Source organism: Rhagoletis pomonella, unplaced genomic scaffold (assembly GCF_013731165.1).
Source record: "Rhagoletis pomonella isolate Grant_MI unplaced genomic scaffold, Rhpom_1.0 Rhpom_scaffold_00002, whole genome shotgun sequence".
NCBI classification, from domain to species: Eukaryota; Metazoa; Arthropoda; class Insecta; order Diptera; family Tephritidae; genus Rhagoletis; species Rhagoletis pomonella.
In genome coordinates this window covers 13,499,421-13,515,799 of record NW_023458556.1, presented here as the reverse complement: position 1 = coordinate 13,515,799, position 16,379 = coordinate 13,499,421, and the positions used below count along the sequence as shown (strand labels likewise).

Genomic DNA, 16,379 nt, shown 5'->3' with positions numbered 1-16,379 from the left:
TGAAAAAATATGCCTTGACAATAGAAGAAAATCTATTAAATTGTAACGTCAGATTTAACATCAATGATTGAAATCGGTTTGTTTTTGTGGAGCTGTTTAATAAATCTGCGTTGGGAGCTTTTAGGTGCGTCTTGTGTCTGAGGGGTCCGGAATTAAAAAAAAATATTTATATGGACTATGTAGGAGGTCTAGACACACTGTATTCCCCGCAGTACACCCTGGTATTAAACGTAGAAAAGCTGAACTGTAACCATTATTATCACTTGAATGCATTTGTACCCAATCAAAGTAAAAAACAAAATGCAAGTCCTTTTTTTTTTATATAATACGAGTACCTTTAGCTTCGTTAATACCCTCAAGCACACAAAAGCTTCATTCAAGCATAAATACTGAATTTCGTACATGTATTTATTTGCAGATATTCTTTAGAGTATTTCATAATTTTTTTTTATTTATGTATTTTTCTTTCACTTTACAGTCTTTCATTTGGCCATTGGCACGGCCGGCCACCGATGAGGAGCCACTTACAGTCGAGTTGCGTACACAAACCACAAAGACTCTGCTGCGTACTGGACTCAGTCATGCCTCGGGCGGTCTGATGGGCGGCGGTGGGAGTAGTGGCAGCGGTGGCAGTATGAGCGGCATCATCAGCAGCAGTAGCAAATGTGTTGGTCAATATATTGTGTTGATGCAAGGTAAGCGGGATTTAAGAATAAAAAAAATCAATTGTAGGGAAATTTTATAAAATAATGTATGTATGTATGTACATAGAGGCAAAAGCACTATTACATAAAATTTATTTTCTACACCCTGCGCTTTTACCACCTACAGCGCCAATAATTCTCATCCTGAGTACTTTCATTGCATAGTCAGTAAAGCATTTCGTTTGCGATAAACTTGTCGACGATTTAATGCAATTTTGTGTGCATGTTTTGCTAAGCTGGCATTTAATTAATGTTTAAGAGCTTGTTAATTACTTCTACTATAAATTCTACTGATCGACCAACAAAGCTATGCACACTGCACTTTATACGAGTATATATGTAGGTATATACAATTTCAGTGTGCGTGTGAGTTTGTAATTTTTTACTAAGTATGTATCTAACTGCTTGAGCGATTTTGAGGAAATTGATTTCTTATGCTATGGTGCAACTAAAATGAGTATAAAATATAGTTTTACCTTGGTTCCATTTTATCCTTCTCGGCAGAAGTAAACTAAATAGGAAGTTATGGGGATATTCTCGCCAAAATTGAATTACCAGGTGACGATCGAAATTATTTGTTTGTAGAATTTTTATTTACATGTAAGCCAGTCCATGTCAAATCGACCAGTATGGTTGGAAAAGACCATTTTTGATTTGCATGAATTTTTATCAGAACTAAAAAATTTCGAAAAAGATTTTCGAAAGTTCGAAACAGAGACCGCAAAAGTTATAAGCGACATTGAAAAAATCAACATTTAATCCTTATATTTTGATTTTTATCTTTTTCATCAAATTTGAGAATTATTTCATGAATTCTAAGTTTGCTCGTAAAATAATACTGACTGATTTGCTGAGTTTTATTTTTCCTTCAATAAATAACACTTATGAAATGAGTGTTTTTCAAGTTAATTAAAAAAAAAAAATTGTTTTCATGCTTTAATTAAAACCATTTACATGCATCAATCACACTTGCAAACTTAATACAAACCTTAGACAAATGCAGCAAATTTCCATTAAAATTTTAAATTTTTGTAGGAAAATAAAACACAAGTTTCTTATCTTGAATTCTTGGGTATGCAGTTACATGCCTCATGAAATTTTAGTAAAATTAGTGCAAGTTTTAAAAGCGGTCTTTTGATATTTAAACTTTTTTTTTTTGCAAACGGTCTCTCGCATTTTCTTCAATTTCTTGTTTGTATGAAAAAAACCATCAGCAAAAAAGTATCAAAAATCTAAAATCGCGTAAAATTTGCACTTATTTTAAATGCTAAAATTTCATGAGCTATATAATTGCATATTCAAGCATTCAGGTTAAAAAGTGCAAAATTTTGATGGAAATTTGTCTAATTTTTCTAGAGTCTGTATTAAGTTTAAAAATTTCAATTAATTTTATTATTTTGATTACATCATCAAAATTTTTTTCATAAAAAATTACAAACAAATTAACTTGAAAAACATTGCAAATATTTAAAATAAAATCACCACGCACTCAGATTTGATCGCCAGTGCAACTTTGTTTTGTTAAGCGAATAAGCAATTTTTTTGGTGAATACATTAAGGTTTATTTGTGCCCCGAAAAAATACCCCTTTTTCTTTCTCAGTTGTACCCCAAGTCCGCCAATTTGTTCGTATCTGTATCCCTTTCGGCATTTTAGGTCTGGCAATCCTACTTCTACCGCGGGAATTGATGCAGGGAATATGATTTTCCTGCTTGTGAATTGGGAAAAGTTTACTAAGATTCCCCAGGCTAAATTGCGCTTAGGAGCTGGTTCATGTGCCCAACCGGTTCGTAGTACCAAAATTTGTGCGTTGTCTTAAATGTACTACCTTGTGATATTCATTCCTAAACACATTTTCCTTAACTCTTTAAATTACTCTTATTCTGACTCAGATTTGTATCTCTCAACCTAATTACGGTTACGGAAGCTCTGAATTTATTTACAGAGAAGTGCCGGAAGTTGTTTTCCAAAAAGTTTTTTTCTAAAGCCATATTGAAATGCTCCAACCGGAAGGATATACAAATTTATCTCCTGCTTAAGTAGCATCAACTGGCCTACATACATACATACGTAGTGATATTTAAACTGCATCTTCCAAGTATTCACACTTCAATAAAACGGCATATTTTAAGAGCAAAGCGTAAGAAATGAAAAAAAAAAACATTGAAATACATTCTGAAGTCTCTAAAAAATTTAGAATAGCACATAATTAGGCAACGTAAATTATCTTTTAAGCGGAAGCGCGCCACTTGCAACCACACTTTCACATAAAAACGCTACCCACGCGTACGCACACACACACACACACACACACATAAACACACAATCCTTGCCACTCAAAGCCCTTGATGTGAGCCATGTGCTGCTAGGGACAAGGTCAATGAAAAACGCAATGGCAAAAGCAACAGCTACATGCTATGCAACAACAACTATTCTAAGCCGGCGCTTTTCGACAACTTCAGCAAATGATTTGTTGTTGTTAGTGCTTTCCTGTTTATAAATACCTTTGCTTTGCCAAAAAACATATTTATTTGTCATTGCAGCAACAAATTTGAGTACGTCCTTGTCACGCACACCTACAAGGAATTTATTATTGTGAATGTAGGTTTATAAGTTTATACATACATATGTATATACAAGATGTAGGTCAAGAGCAAACTGGTGTGCAGCTAAAGCAACCGGCACTGCAAAGTTATGGAGATTGGGGTGGAAGTGCAACGGGATGTGAGTTATTATGCTATGTACGAGTAGAATCATTGCATTTTATGAACTAGAAGTGTGGTCTGCTAAACTATGATAACCGTTTAAGCCGCTGATAATGATTGAAACATGTATTTTATTTGGTTTGTCGTTAATGTTTTTTTTTTTTGTAAAGCTCATTAAGTCTGTTCACTAGAGTGTAATTACAGTACTTGTTTTGAATAATTGATAGCAGATTGAAAAGGCACGCAAAGTGTAACTAAGCTTTTGAGACATATTTCAATGTTTTTAGATTAAAATCGTGTCGCTGTGAAATGTACTACATATATGTAGGTGCACACGCGGAAAAAGTAATTTTTCAACAAATACTGCGGTTTTGCATATACACGTAAATATTTACATTTATTTGGTCACCACAACAAACCTGTTAATTGACAGTCTCGGCCGTAGGTGTGCATAGAGTGGGAATTAGATATATGTATGTATATAACGGAATAGTCCATTAGATTGCGGTAGCATTTTATTGTGTACACAGAGAAATTTACGTTTTCAATTTTGTATGGAACGTTTTATTTTTAAAAACGTTTTGACCCAGGTATTGCATCTACAATATTTATTTCAGTTTTCAAAATAACCATTTTCAATTCATCATCTAAAGCTTATACATATATTGTTTTTTAATACGCACATTTTCAAGTCGCTTTATAAAACGAGCGTTTGGCAATTGAAAATTTAAAGAGATTTTAAAATGTTTTTTTTTTGGAAATTTTTGTTTTTTTTATTTTAAGAGGGCTTCCTTTTTATTTAGTGGTTGACAATTTGGCATTCTGCATTTTTTATTTTGAATGAAGTAAAATTTAAAAAAAAAATTGTTTTACTATTTTTTTTTTTTTTTGAATACGCGCATCTTACCTGTTTAATTTTCTCAGTGTAATTAATTAGTTGATAAACATTTGGAAAACTAATAACAAAATTAGCTCAGCTCCTTGGGGTATATGCATTAGCAAAGAAATGTATCTGTAATATTTCAACAAAAAGGCAATTAATTTTCTGAAATTCCTTGGGTGACCTAAGGTAATTACGAGAGCAACATAATAATAATAATGTAATTAACTAAAATGTTGCAGATATTTAGTATCTAATAATAAAATTATAATATTTTTCCGCTTACACTTTTGTTAAGCGTTTGACCGAGCTTCTCCGTCAATTTGTGGTGTGCGCCTTGATGTTGTCACACAAAGGGGAGGGACCTACAGTTTTACTTCGACTCCGACCGGCGACGATACTAGCAGCTTACCCATAACGGAATTTATATCAAATATTTACCTGTTAATTTTATTATTTAATTGTACAAATTTTCTGTTTGAATGGCGCTGTAACCGGATTGTAACCGATTCCGTAAAATCAACCCAAATCCTTTTCAATGACTCCGCCATCCTTTACTGCCGAAATGCATGCCGCATTGAAATCTATTAGAGCAGGAGCGTTTGTTATATTTCCTCTTATCTTCTTCTTTAGTAGCGCTGTAACCGCCTAAGCGATTTTGGCCGAGTCCAAAATAGCTCACCAGTCATTTCTCTTTTGTGCCATCTGACGCCAAGTGAACGCAAGTTCAGTCTTTCACATAACACTAGATAAGTCCTTGTAACCTATGCTTAGAAGGCTGATCCCGCGATAGTTGGCTGGTAGGGCGGGCTTGCCTTTCTTGTGGATTGGGCAGAGCACACTTAAATTTCAGTCGTCGGGCATGCGTTCAACTGACCATATTCTGCATAAGAGTTGATGCCTGCACTTTACCAACTCCTCGCAACCGTATGTGAATAGCTCGGCTGTCAGGCTGTCAGCTCTAGTAGCTTTGCTGTTTTTCAGCCGCGTTATTGCTATTCGTACCGCGTTATAATTCCTACTAAACTTATGGGAATTCCGCCCATCGGTATAAGCAATAATTCGTTATGTATAGCCTATAGGAAGAAACACTCTGGTGTAGGTTTTCATTAGATTTTATAAGGAACCTTTTTATATTTAAAGGCGTACTTTATTTTAAAAAAATATAAACTGTCCTTTAGAATAAAAGACGGATGGTCACCGTATACATGCGTCACTCACTTTCTTTTTGACTGCTTTAGCTACGCGTTCAAATAATTAAAAGCCAACTTTTTTTTTAATTAATCAAAGTCTAAAATCATTCCGTATATTCTTGCGTTTATTCGCATATTCCAGCTGACTTCCATCAGAATTGCGTTTTAATGTAGTACATGTGTATGTACATATATGTATATGTTTTTGCGTATATAAGTATTTGCGTACTCACTGGCACCAACACCTTCAGTGCGCGCGTCAAGTGCATCCGACAGGCACAATTTTCCGGCTGTTGCTCGCGTCCTTGTTGCCGCTAAGTGCTTGTCTGTATATAATTTAACAGTTTGCAAATGCTTATGTACATACATATGTATGTAAATATACATATGTGTACGAACTTCCGAGTGGAGTGGCTGCTTTCCTCATTAACCTGCTTTCGTTCGAAAACCATGCTAGTGATTTATGTTTATAATTAACTTCAAATAATTTTAAAAATTTAATGACAGTAGGCCGGCATTTAACTATGAAGTATATAATCCCTTTATTTTATCCTATTCAAAACATTATATTTTTTCCTAGGATCTCTTAAATATCTGTATTGTAGATGCAAAATATGTGGGTATCTCCATTTTTGTTATAACCTCAAGAACCGTCTACATTCGAGGGGAAGATCTATCACAAACTTATGAGAAATAACAGCGCCAAATATTTATTATTTTGTTATGAAAAAGAAACCGTCGTTTATAAAAAGTTTGCATGCTATTAAAAAGAAAAAAATATGGCCCAGTCACGGCACAAAATCCGACCAAAGCTCCACCAGTCTTGTGCGGGTATCATATCTACATACATACTACATATCTGCAAACCTTGTACACTGTGATATATGTAGTTAAACACGCGACAAAGGCTCACCTGTCAGCCACTCGAGAACATTTAAGAGTGGCTGGAGTGCTGATGCAATGTGTCGTCACACACATATGTATGTAAATAACTGCATACACACTGCAGGGAAAGCTACTAGTTGTGGACTAGGACTAGTTTGTCTACCATCTTTTTTCCAAATGTCATAAGTTCCTACATACGTCATTTTGCTCGCGACGCTCGAGCAGTCGCAATGGCCGACAGAGCAAAGTCCCAGCGGGTATTATTGTTTTGTTGTAGGTCATTGTACAGATCCGAGATTGAAATCCTCAGAAAGAAGATTTTTTTTGTATGGTGTCGGTTGATTTTTCCGACAGGGTAGTAAGATGATTTATTTTTGAACACATTTTTTCCTTTTTTAGTGTAATTTTTTGTATTGCAATTTTATTATTTTAAAACAAACTATTTTATGAGATTCATTCAATTTTAATGGTACAGTATATTTTGCTTTGCTGCCTCTATGCTTAAGTGCACATATAAGATACCTACCCCAAAATGCGCATCAAAAGCATTATTTTTAACATTTATAAGGAAACTGCTCCGATAGATGCATTCAACATACCTGCACATTGGCGATACCTGCCTTAAAAATTGTGCGACTAGTATCAATTATCAATGAAAGTATGACGTTTACCTGCACTGGCCCTACAATTACCTAATTTTACAACCTTTTATTTATTTTGCTCATCTCGCAGAACAACGAAAATGGCTATCAATTTATGTAGTTATATAGATAATTAGATAACATTCGGTAAAAATTTCGCTTGCAGTAATTTCTACGTGGTAAGTGCCCCGCCAATGTTTGGTTTCATAGGGATTCGGATACCTTCCTCATTGAAGTAGTAAAGAAAATTCGCTTAAGTGCCTTTTTCGGTTACGTGCACAAGTTTTTCGTGCAAAGAAGGATGTGCAGCTAAGCAAAATATACTGTATTTAGTTCTCTTTGGGCTTCATTTTCAAATTAAACTAAACTAGTGAACCCGCATGTCGTTAAAACGCCCAAAATTTAATTTTAAAAACTTAAAAAATATTCCAAATGTTAGTTAGAGCTATAAGGGGTCCGACTGCCAGTGAAGCGCAGTCGCAGAGTGCACGTTCTTAATTTCATTAATTTTAAAACCACTCTATACCGATGAAAAAGTTCTTAATTACAAAAAAATAAAGCTTTATCACACTATCTTATCTATAGGCTAATGTCTTTAATTTGACCTTTCATTTTTGAAATTCCTTTTCACAAGTATTTTCAAACTAAAATCTTCTTAAATGTCTTTCGTCTGACATTGTGAACAAATGGCAACCCTCCTAAATAAAGGTCAGGAATAAAGCCTTTTCAAACCCATTTCGATTGATACCCATCTTTTAATTTAATGTAATTTTTTAAACACGTGGCAACCCTCTTCAAACATTCCAAGTGTTCAAACTAAAGACTTCTTAACATTCTATGACTATGACTATGGTATTTTTATATTTCATATACTTTTTGTATTAGTTAATTGATTTAGCGCTTTCAAACAGGTGGCAGCCCTCTTCAAAAGTATTTTCAAGCTCGATCCTTGTTAACTCTGCTTCGCTGGACATATTTTAATTAACTGATGAATTAAGTGGAACTTGATTTTTCAAACATGTGGCATCCCCGCTAAATACTGTTATGAAATAAAAAATTTTCTAGTCCCATTCGATTGATACCCATATTTTATTAATTTATTTAACTTATTAAATAATTTGAATTTAACTTTTTAAACCGGTGGCAACCCTCTTCCAGCACCTCAAAAATATTCTTAGCGTTCAAACTAATGATTTCCCAACACTTCTTCGTTTGACATCCATATTTTGATACTTCATATATGTAACTTGTTTATAAGTAAACTAAATTCGACATTTCAAGCACGTGGCAACCCTCTTCAAAATAATTTCAAACTACTACTTTCTGAAACCCCTTTCGTTTGGCACCCATATGGTGATATATATTTCTCGCACCTATTATGATTTTTTAAACAGGTGGCAGCCTTTCTATAGGTAAGCTAAGAAACAAAGCTTTTCAAACCCATTTTTTTAAATGTAGCAACTCTTTTCGAAAAAGTAAAACTAAGACTTTTAATTTGACACCTCATTTCGGAAGATCGAATGAAAGGCGCGGAAATGATGGCATTGATTATTAAATAATTTGAGTTTAATAGTTCAACAGGTGGCAGCTCTTTTCGCAAAACTAAAACCAGTTTGCGCCTCTACAGACCAAGCGCTTTAATTTGATAAAAAATCCACATACATACATACATATGTATAGATTATATATAGATTCTTAGTTAATGAACTGGTACTTTTACTGCCGGGTTTGTGAATATGTTTTCAACAACGACTAAATAAAATGTAGATTGAACACCTACACACATTTATTTTGCAGTGCTTATAACACATACATACATATATACATACATATGCATGTTCATATTTATATACATATACATGCATATATGGGTCAATCCTTGCCAAATCGAAGAATGATTGGAATCGACCATTTTTGATTTGGATAAATTTTTGACCAGAACGACGTTCAAAATTTTAAAATATTCCACATTTTGCAAGCTATGTATTAAAAAAAAAAGTTTGCTTTAAACAAAAATTGTATGAATAACTTTATCTAGAGTTTGCAAAAAGAAGTTTTTTCAAAGTTCAAAAATGGATATCTTTAAAAAAACACCTTGAAAATTGCGGGATCCTTTAAGATCAGTTAAGAGGTTTTGTATAAACAAAATTTAGCCAAGAATTTTTCTTAGTTTTTGTTTCTACGATTCTGCAGTTTTTTTATTTTTCGAATTTTTTTATATTAATTAAGGGCTAACCTTTCACATTTAAAACGAGACGAGAACAATTTTTGTAACTATAATAGTGTTTGAGATATTCAAAAAATATTCTTGCAAAGTACCAGAAACTCAGAATTTTGCATTACTCTAAAAAAAAATTTTAATTTGTTTGCTTTGGCAGAACTTTGTTACATGATAAAAGAAAATTTCTGACTAAAAGTCATCTAAATCAAAAATGGTCAATTCCAAACATTGGTCGATGTAACATGGATTGACCCATATATACATATGTATGTATGCATGCATGAACTTCCTGCATATTTTACTAAATAAATGCATAGTATGCATGCAATAAGGTGGTTTTGGTTTGGGGAGAAGGAAAGTCGGAAATCTGCATGTAATAAAATTCATTTGAGCGACAAAATATGGCTCGCTATAAATTTTTTAAAATATTTAGAAGATGTGTACAACATTGTAACGACTTCATATCAGTGATGGGAAAATTAGAAACAACTGTCAAATTTGCAGGCTTTCTTTAACCCCTTGTCGTCCGACGGTACTCTCCAGTACCATCATTATTTTTGTTCTTTTAAACAGAATGGGTGAATTTTTTCTACCATGCAGACCAACGGTACTCCAGAGTACAAAATAACAAGCATATTTAACGGCACTTTTTGTCACATATTTTCTATTTTTTCTTTGCATGCTCATTTCAAGTTGGAGTTTACTATAGTGCAGTCGCGAGTTAATAGTGGCGTCTTTTTTTCATTATTTCTAGCAAAGTTTTGAATATTTTTCTACAAAATAAAAAGAAAATATAAGCTTGGTGATTTATTTTTCTATAACTGACGAAAAAACTATCTAGCTCTTGTTTGTTTGTCAGTGATAACTGATTTTCCATTGGAGACTTGTAAGTACCGTTGGGCTCTGCTGGCCCTTGTAGTATTCTCAAATGTAATATGTATATGTATATATGCAATTATATATAGTTTTTAGTTAATCATGTCTGGAGTTTACGGCAGATTTTGAGAGAAAATGAAATTGCTGCAATTTTGGAAGAAATTCCACTCCACAATGGCCAAAACACTGATATTGAGAGTGAGGATGAAGATGAACAAGTGATCCTTTCAAAAGACAGTGAGGATGACATTTTTAATGAGATTCTAAATCAAATCCAGGCAGAAAAAACTGCCGAGGCAAATATATTACTGGAAGATCCCCAAAACGGAGTTCTTGAAGAACCATTGCGAAAATGGAGAAAAGTTGAGAAAATAACAGAGGTTTCACAATTTGACTCACCAGAGGGAACAGTAGTTGGTTATTTTGAAGATATAGATACTCCAACAAAATTTTTCTTGTCATTCATTGAAACTATTGTTGAGGGAATCATATTTCATTCAAATTTATATGCCGTGCAAAAAGACAAAACCCTAAATCTTAAAAAAAAATGAATTCTATGCATTTATCGGCATCAACTTCTTTATGGGTTACCATCAACTTCCAAGTTGGCGACATTATTGGAGTACGAGTGAAGATTTGGCTGCACCCGTAGTTTCCAAAACTATGTCCCGAAATAGATTTGACTCAATATTACGATTTTTGCATGTAAATGATAACTCTAAAATCCCAGAAAACAACAAAGACCGACTATTCAAAATTCGTCCAATAATCGACGCTCTGAACCAACGATTTCAACAGGTATATCATGGAACAAAAGAACTATCAGTTGACGAATCTATGATTGTTTTTAAGGGTAGAAGCGCCATCAAACAATATTGCCCAATGAAGCCAATTAAACGCGGCTATAAGTTATGGTGTTTGGCGGATCAACATGGATATATTAAAAAGTTCTCAATATACCAAGGAAAAGATGAAACTGTTGAAGAAAAGTACGAAGGGTTTGGTCTCGGGGAGAGAGTGGTTTTGTCTTTAACAGAACTAGAGTGGGGAAAGAAAAAGTACGTGTACTTCGATAACTATTTTACATCTGTTAGGCTCCTAGAATTTCTCCAAGCACAAAAGGTTTTTGCATGTGGAACAATAAGAGCAAATCGGAAAGGACTTCCATCAAACATGAAACCAGACAAAAAAATGAAAAGAGGCGAGTTTGATTCACGAACCACAATGAACGGTGTAATTGTTTTTAAATGGATAGATAACAACCCAATATTATTGGCATCTAATTTTCATGGCACTGAGCAAACTTCAGTTCAGAGAAGAGATCGGAAAGGGAAAGAAATACAGGTTAAATGTCCAACTGCAATTAAAGATTACAACTCTTTCATGGGTGGAGTAGACCATGCTGATCAGTTAAGAAGTGCCTACGGGATAGACAGACGATCTAAAAAATGGTGGCATAGATTGTTTTGGGGGCTTCTAGAAATAACGTTCATTAATTCTTACATCGCGTACTGTCAAACTCACGAAAAAATTACTCTGCTAGAATACAGACGGGCCGTGGCCCAAGGCTTAATGACTCAAAAAGATGTTGTTGCCAATAAACGAAGTTTGAGTCTTCCCGTAGCACCATCATGCAAAAAACGACGTGGTAAGAGTGAGTCAGTGGCAAAAGATGTCCGATTAGGTAATTTGGGAGTACATTGGCCTATATTTGTTGAAAGCCGAGGAAGATGTGAAATGTGTAGCATAAACAAAGTTCAGTCAAAACCACATTCGAAATGCCAACACTGCGGCATATTTTTATGCTGCAATGAAAAAAAAAACTGTTTCGCCGAATACCATGGAATTGAAGTATAAAAATTGTATTCTTGAAACCCGACGGTACTGCAAAGTACCATATCCTTTTCTTATACTAAGATGTCCTTGAAATTTATGATTTTTTTTATTGATTAAATATTTTTATGCAAACTTTTTAAGCTTCAACTTTTTTTTCATGTGAGGGGATTTTAAAAAAATACTTAAAAAAAACTAAATTTTTGGAGGTATTTTCAATTCGGTCCAGCAGAAATCTTAATATTTTTCCGAAATATTTTGGTGAAAGTCTTAAAACGTAATATTTACGGTAAAAAAGTACAATTTTTTTTGGTGTGATGCAGTCTAATGTACATACATATGTATGAATGCAGGTATATAAATATGTACTTTAAAAATGTCTGCAAAAAATAACAGCCTGCAATAATAAAAATGTGTATGTATGTATTAATCTAATTCAGTATATTCAACATTTGCATTTTCTTTCTATATTTCCACTAAATTTTTTTGGGGGTGTCTAGGATTTTCCAGTTACTTTTGGGATAATTTTTTGGTATTTTTGGAATTTTCAGGGATGCTTTGGGAGTTATTTGTTTTTCGGGAGTAATCCAAATTTTATTTTTTTATTTTCGGCATTTGATACTTATTGTCCAAAAAAATATGCTCGTTTTTTTTTGTATTTTAAACCTTTACATTTGATTATAAGCAGAAATAACTAGTAATTTTACGTTTTTCGATATTTAAGAATTTTTGACATTTTTGAGAGCTTTTTGGGATTTCCTACGAGGATTTTCCAGGGATTTTATTTACATTGTTTAAGAGATTTCAAGATTTCCGTTGTTTTTTATACTAGTTATTCGGGAGTTTTTTCAAGAAATTGTTTGTGGTCTTTCTCGGACTTGCTGACATTTTAATGTATTTCTAAAATATTTGCAAGTGTTTTAGGAATTTTGGGTTTCGATACTTTTTCGTTGCGTTTTCCATTAATGACTATGTTAGAGGCCAACGTCTGCCAAGTCTACTGGTTACACCGTGCGGCAGTAAATTTTACACACAAAAAAAACTAAGTATAAAAAGTGAGTATATCGATTCTTTCGTGCGTTTTGAAATTTTTGTCGCACGGTGTTATATTAGAAAAACCTAAGTGATTCGTTTATGCTTTTTTGGCTTATTGAACCTATTTTGAGAAGACTAGGTATTTTTGAACTGTGCAGGAGTTTTTTGATTTATTTTTAGATTTTATTGAGACAGCTTTGGATTTTTTTCAGAGTTCGTAAGAAATTTTTCTCGGTAAATTTCAGCATTTGCTAAAGGAGTTTTCGATATTTTTTACGGCTTTTGGAATTTGAGAATTTTCCGGCCTTACTGCGCTAATTCGTTTCTTATGGGAGTTATTTTTTTTTCAATTTTTCGGAATTATCAAGGAATTCATAGGGAATTTTTAAGTTTTCAATTTTCAGTTTATTTTTGATACGCTTTTGATACATTTTCGGCATTTTTATGGGATTTGCTTATTGTTTCAGAAATTTTTGAGGATTTTTCGAAAATTTCAGATTCTGTGATTTATAAGTAAGCAGAATATGTTTTGCACCGGCTTTGTATGTATTCAATGTCATTTGTGATACTCTTAGGGCCGTTTTTACCATCTCTGAGAAACTGGTCCTTAAAGTTTTCATCGCTTCGTTGTGGATTATGAAATTACCGTGACTTAAATTTTAATCTTTACTCATATATTAGAAGATTGGCTGGCTAACTTGGATTTTTCCATTGCTATATATAGAAATGTATATACCTATGTACATATGTATGTACGAACGTTTTCACGTAAAGTATTTACCGCAAAGCTTTGTTACTAATTGCAAACTATTGTCGTGAGCGCTCTTTAGTTCCACTTCAAGTAGGGGATTAGAAGAATTTTTTTGGTGCGGTGCATAAATATTCTCTAATAGCGCTCCGAGTTATGCTACATTTTCTACGCAATAAGTGACATCTATGTATATGTACATATGTATGTTTTGTAGGAGTATTTCTGCAGAATTTTATCAAAAATTTCCGCTGCTCTAAACATCAAAGTCATTAGGTAGCAATGTGCTCACAACACGAAATGTTTCTGGCGAACCTGTATGGCTAAAAGCCTGATTATGGCAACTTAACTTAACTTAATGGAACGTAGAACTGAAGGATTCATATAAAAAATATTTGGTTTTTTTCCAAATGCACCTAAAAGTGTGGGTCTATACCGAATTTTCTTTCAAATTAACCCCTTGTTGCCCAAGCCCAGAAAAACATTAGTTTTCGTATTAATTTTTGTATATTATAATTCATATGCATGTTTTATTAATAAAAATTTTTAACGGAATCATAATGATGAGATTTTTGAAGCTGTTTTTAAACTTTTTTCAAAGATTGGCTTAAGAAAAACTTGAATAACTGTGCCAAAACTTTACCGATTTCGAAATGTATTTTCTCGCTCTTTTTATTGTTTGCAAATAAATGGTATCTAATATGAACGAGCATCATTCCAAGATGAATTAAGATGTCTTGAGAAAAAATAATAATTGAGACGTGAATGGGTTACTTTGTAAAGAAGTAAAAGGGGTGAGAAACTCCATATTTGGAGGTATTTTCAAATTAATACAGCTCACGTTAATCTTAATAATGTTCAGAAATATTTCGGAGCAAGTCTTAAAATGTAATCGATTTTGTAATCCCACAACTTTTTTTTTGGTGATGCAGTCTAATGTACATTCAACATGCATACATGCATATGCACGTGCGAACATGCATCTAATCTATAGATTTTTTTTTTGCTCAACCCCTAGGTTTAATCAACAGTGGTTACATACGCATTGAGGACCAAATGGTGGACATATCGTCGAATAAACCTATACAGGTAATTACAAAATGAAAATGTAATAATTTTTTATATACATAAGTAAATTTATTTTCATTTTGATACATACATAAGTACAAATTAAACTGACAGAAATGAGCTTACATAGTTTTTTTTTTAACTTTCCTCAAAATTAGGAGTAAAATTCTGCAACACCCATTCTTATCTGCTCTTTGATATGAAATGAGAGAAAATGAGAATTTGTGTGTGAGTTTGAATTTTTAATTTTAAAATTATATAACTTGAAAACGTCAGACAGCCTCTCAATGGTTTTGCCTTGTAATGTTTTTATAATGGCTCGATTCAATGACCATCCAACGATACTACATTTTTGTAATTATTTAGAGTAAGAAACAGTGAACTTATTAATAATTTCGCTGACCTAACTTCACCGTTTTATCAATATTTGCCACGCTCATAAATATTAAGAACAAAAAATTTATTATTATTAAGCCCATTCTGCCAGTTTCAGTATGAAATTAGGCTGTATATACACATATGTGGGTACATTACATAAATAAATACATACATAAAATTAATTAAGAATAAAAAAATTAAATAAGAAAAAAAAAGCAACCAGGTGATGTGTCAGTACCCCAGATGGGACTCGAACCCACAATCCCCGGCTTAGGAGGCCGGTGCCTTATCCATTGGGCCACTGGGGCGTTCGTCAACACGATGGCAAAGTACATACAACAAACCAATGCTAACAGAACGGCTCACATGAGAATTACAGTGCTAGCGAAGAACACGAAAGAAAATCGACTGTACATAAATAGCTATATGCATTTATATGAGTCAGCGCTTTATATACATACGCTTCATTTCAACAGAACAGCGAGAACTAAATACCTATGTATGTATGTATGTAATAATGAAAAGCAGCTGCTGATAAACAAGCCAAAAACGTTCACCGCACAACAGACAGACAATAGCAATAGTAGCTGACGACATGACGCGCTCTATGCTAAGGCAAAGTAGAACCCGCTTTTATTGATTTACCAACGAACAAACTTATGTACATATATGCGAGTGAGTAAATGCATACACATCAGCCGTAGGCGGGTAGCGAACAACGAACGTCTGCATAGCGTACGCTTCTCGTCGAATCTACCTTTGTTACCTAGCAAGCAATTGTACGTACATTAGGGATGTTGATTTTTTCGCTTTTTACGATCCCGGAATTTTCGGGATGTCGTTATCACAATCCCGGGATCTCGGAATTTAGATATTCGTTACTTTCCAATAGGTAACTTAAATTGAAAAAATTGCTTCTTTATTGTTTGCGAAGCTCCCTACCATAAAATAAATAATAAATAAATGGGTTTGAAACCTACTTTTTTTATTTTAGATGACGTTTTTATTTCTTCCCTCTGACGTTAGGATTTATTTTGAAAGACTGTAATTTCGAAGATAAGATTAATTCAAAAAATTATTTTAAAAATTCAGTGCAACGTAGAAGAAAAATATGGGTACCAGATGAAAAAAGAACTTTCTTTAGAAAAAAAATAATAATAAATAAAATAATAATAAAAAATAGGTAATTTTTTAAGCTTATAAAGTTAGAAGC

General features: G+C 33.3%; 1 protein-coding gene and 1 non-coding gene across 2 annotated transcripts in view; one reads left to right on the top strand and one right to left on the bottom strand.

Annotated features, from left to right (window-relative positions):
- Positions 1–14,824, top strand: part of LOC118734456 — a 29,456-nt gene extending 14,632 nt beyond the window's left edge. The window contains exons 3-4 of the mRNA XM_036464176.1: positions 479–695; positions 14,739–14,824. Coding sequence (XP_036320069.1) covers positions 479–695; positions 14,739–14,824 — 303 coding nt within the window. The remainder of the gene's footprint in view (positions 1–478; positions 696–14,738) is intronic.
- Positions 14,825–15,401: 577 nt separating this feature from the next.
- Positions 15,402–15,474, bottom strand: Trnar-ccu. Its single transcript has one exon. It is a non-coding gene; the product is annotated as a tRNA-Arg (tRNA).
- Positions 15,475–16,379: the final 905 nt, after the last annotated feature.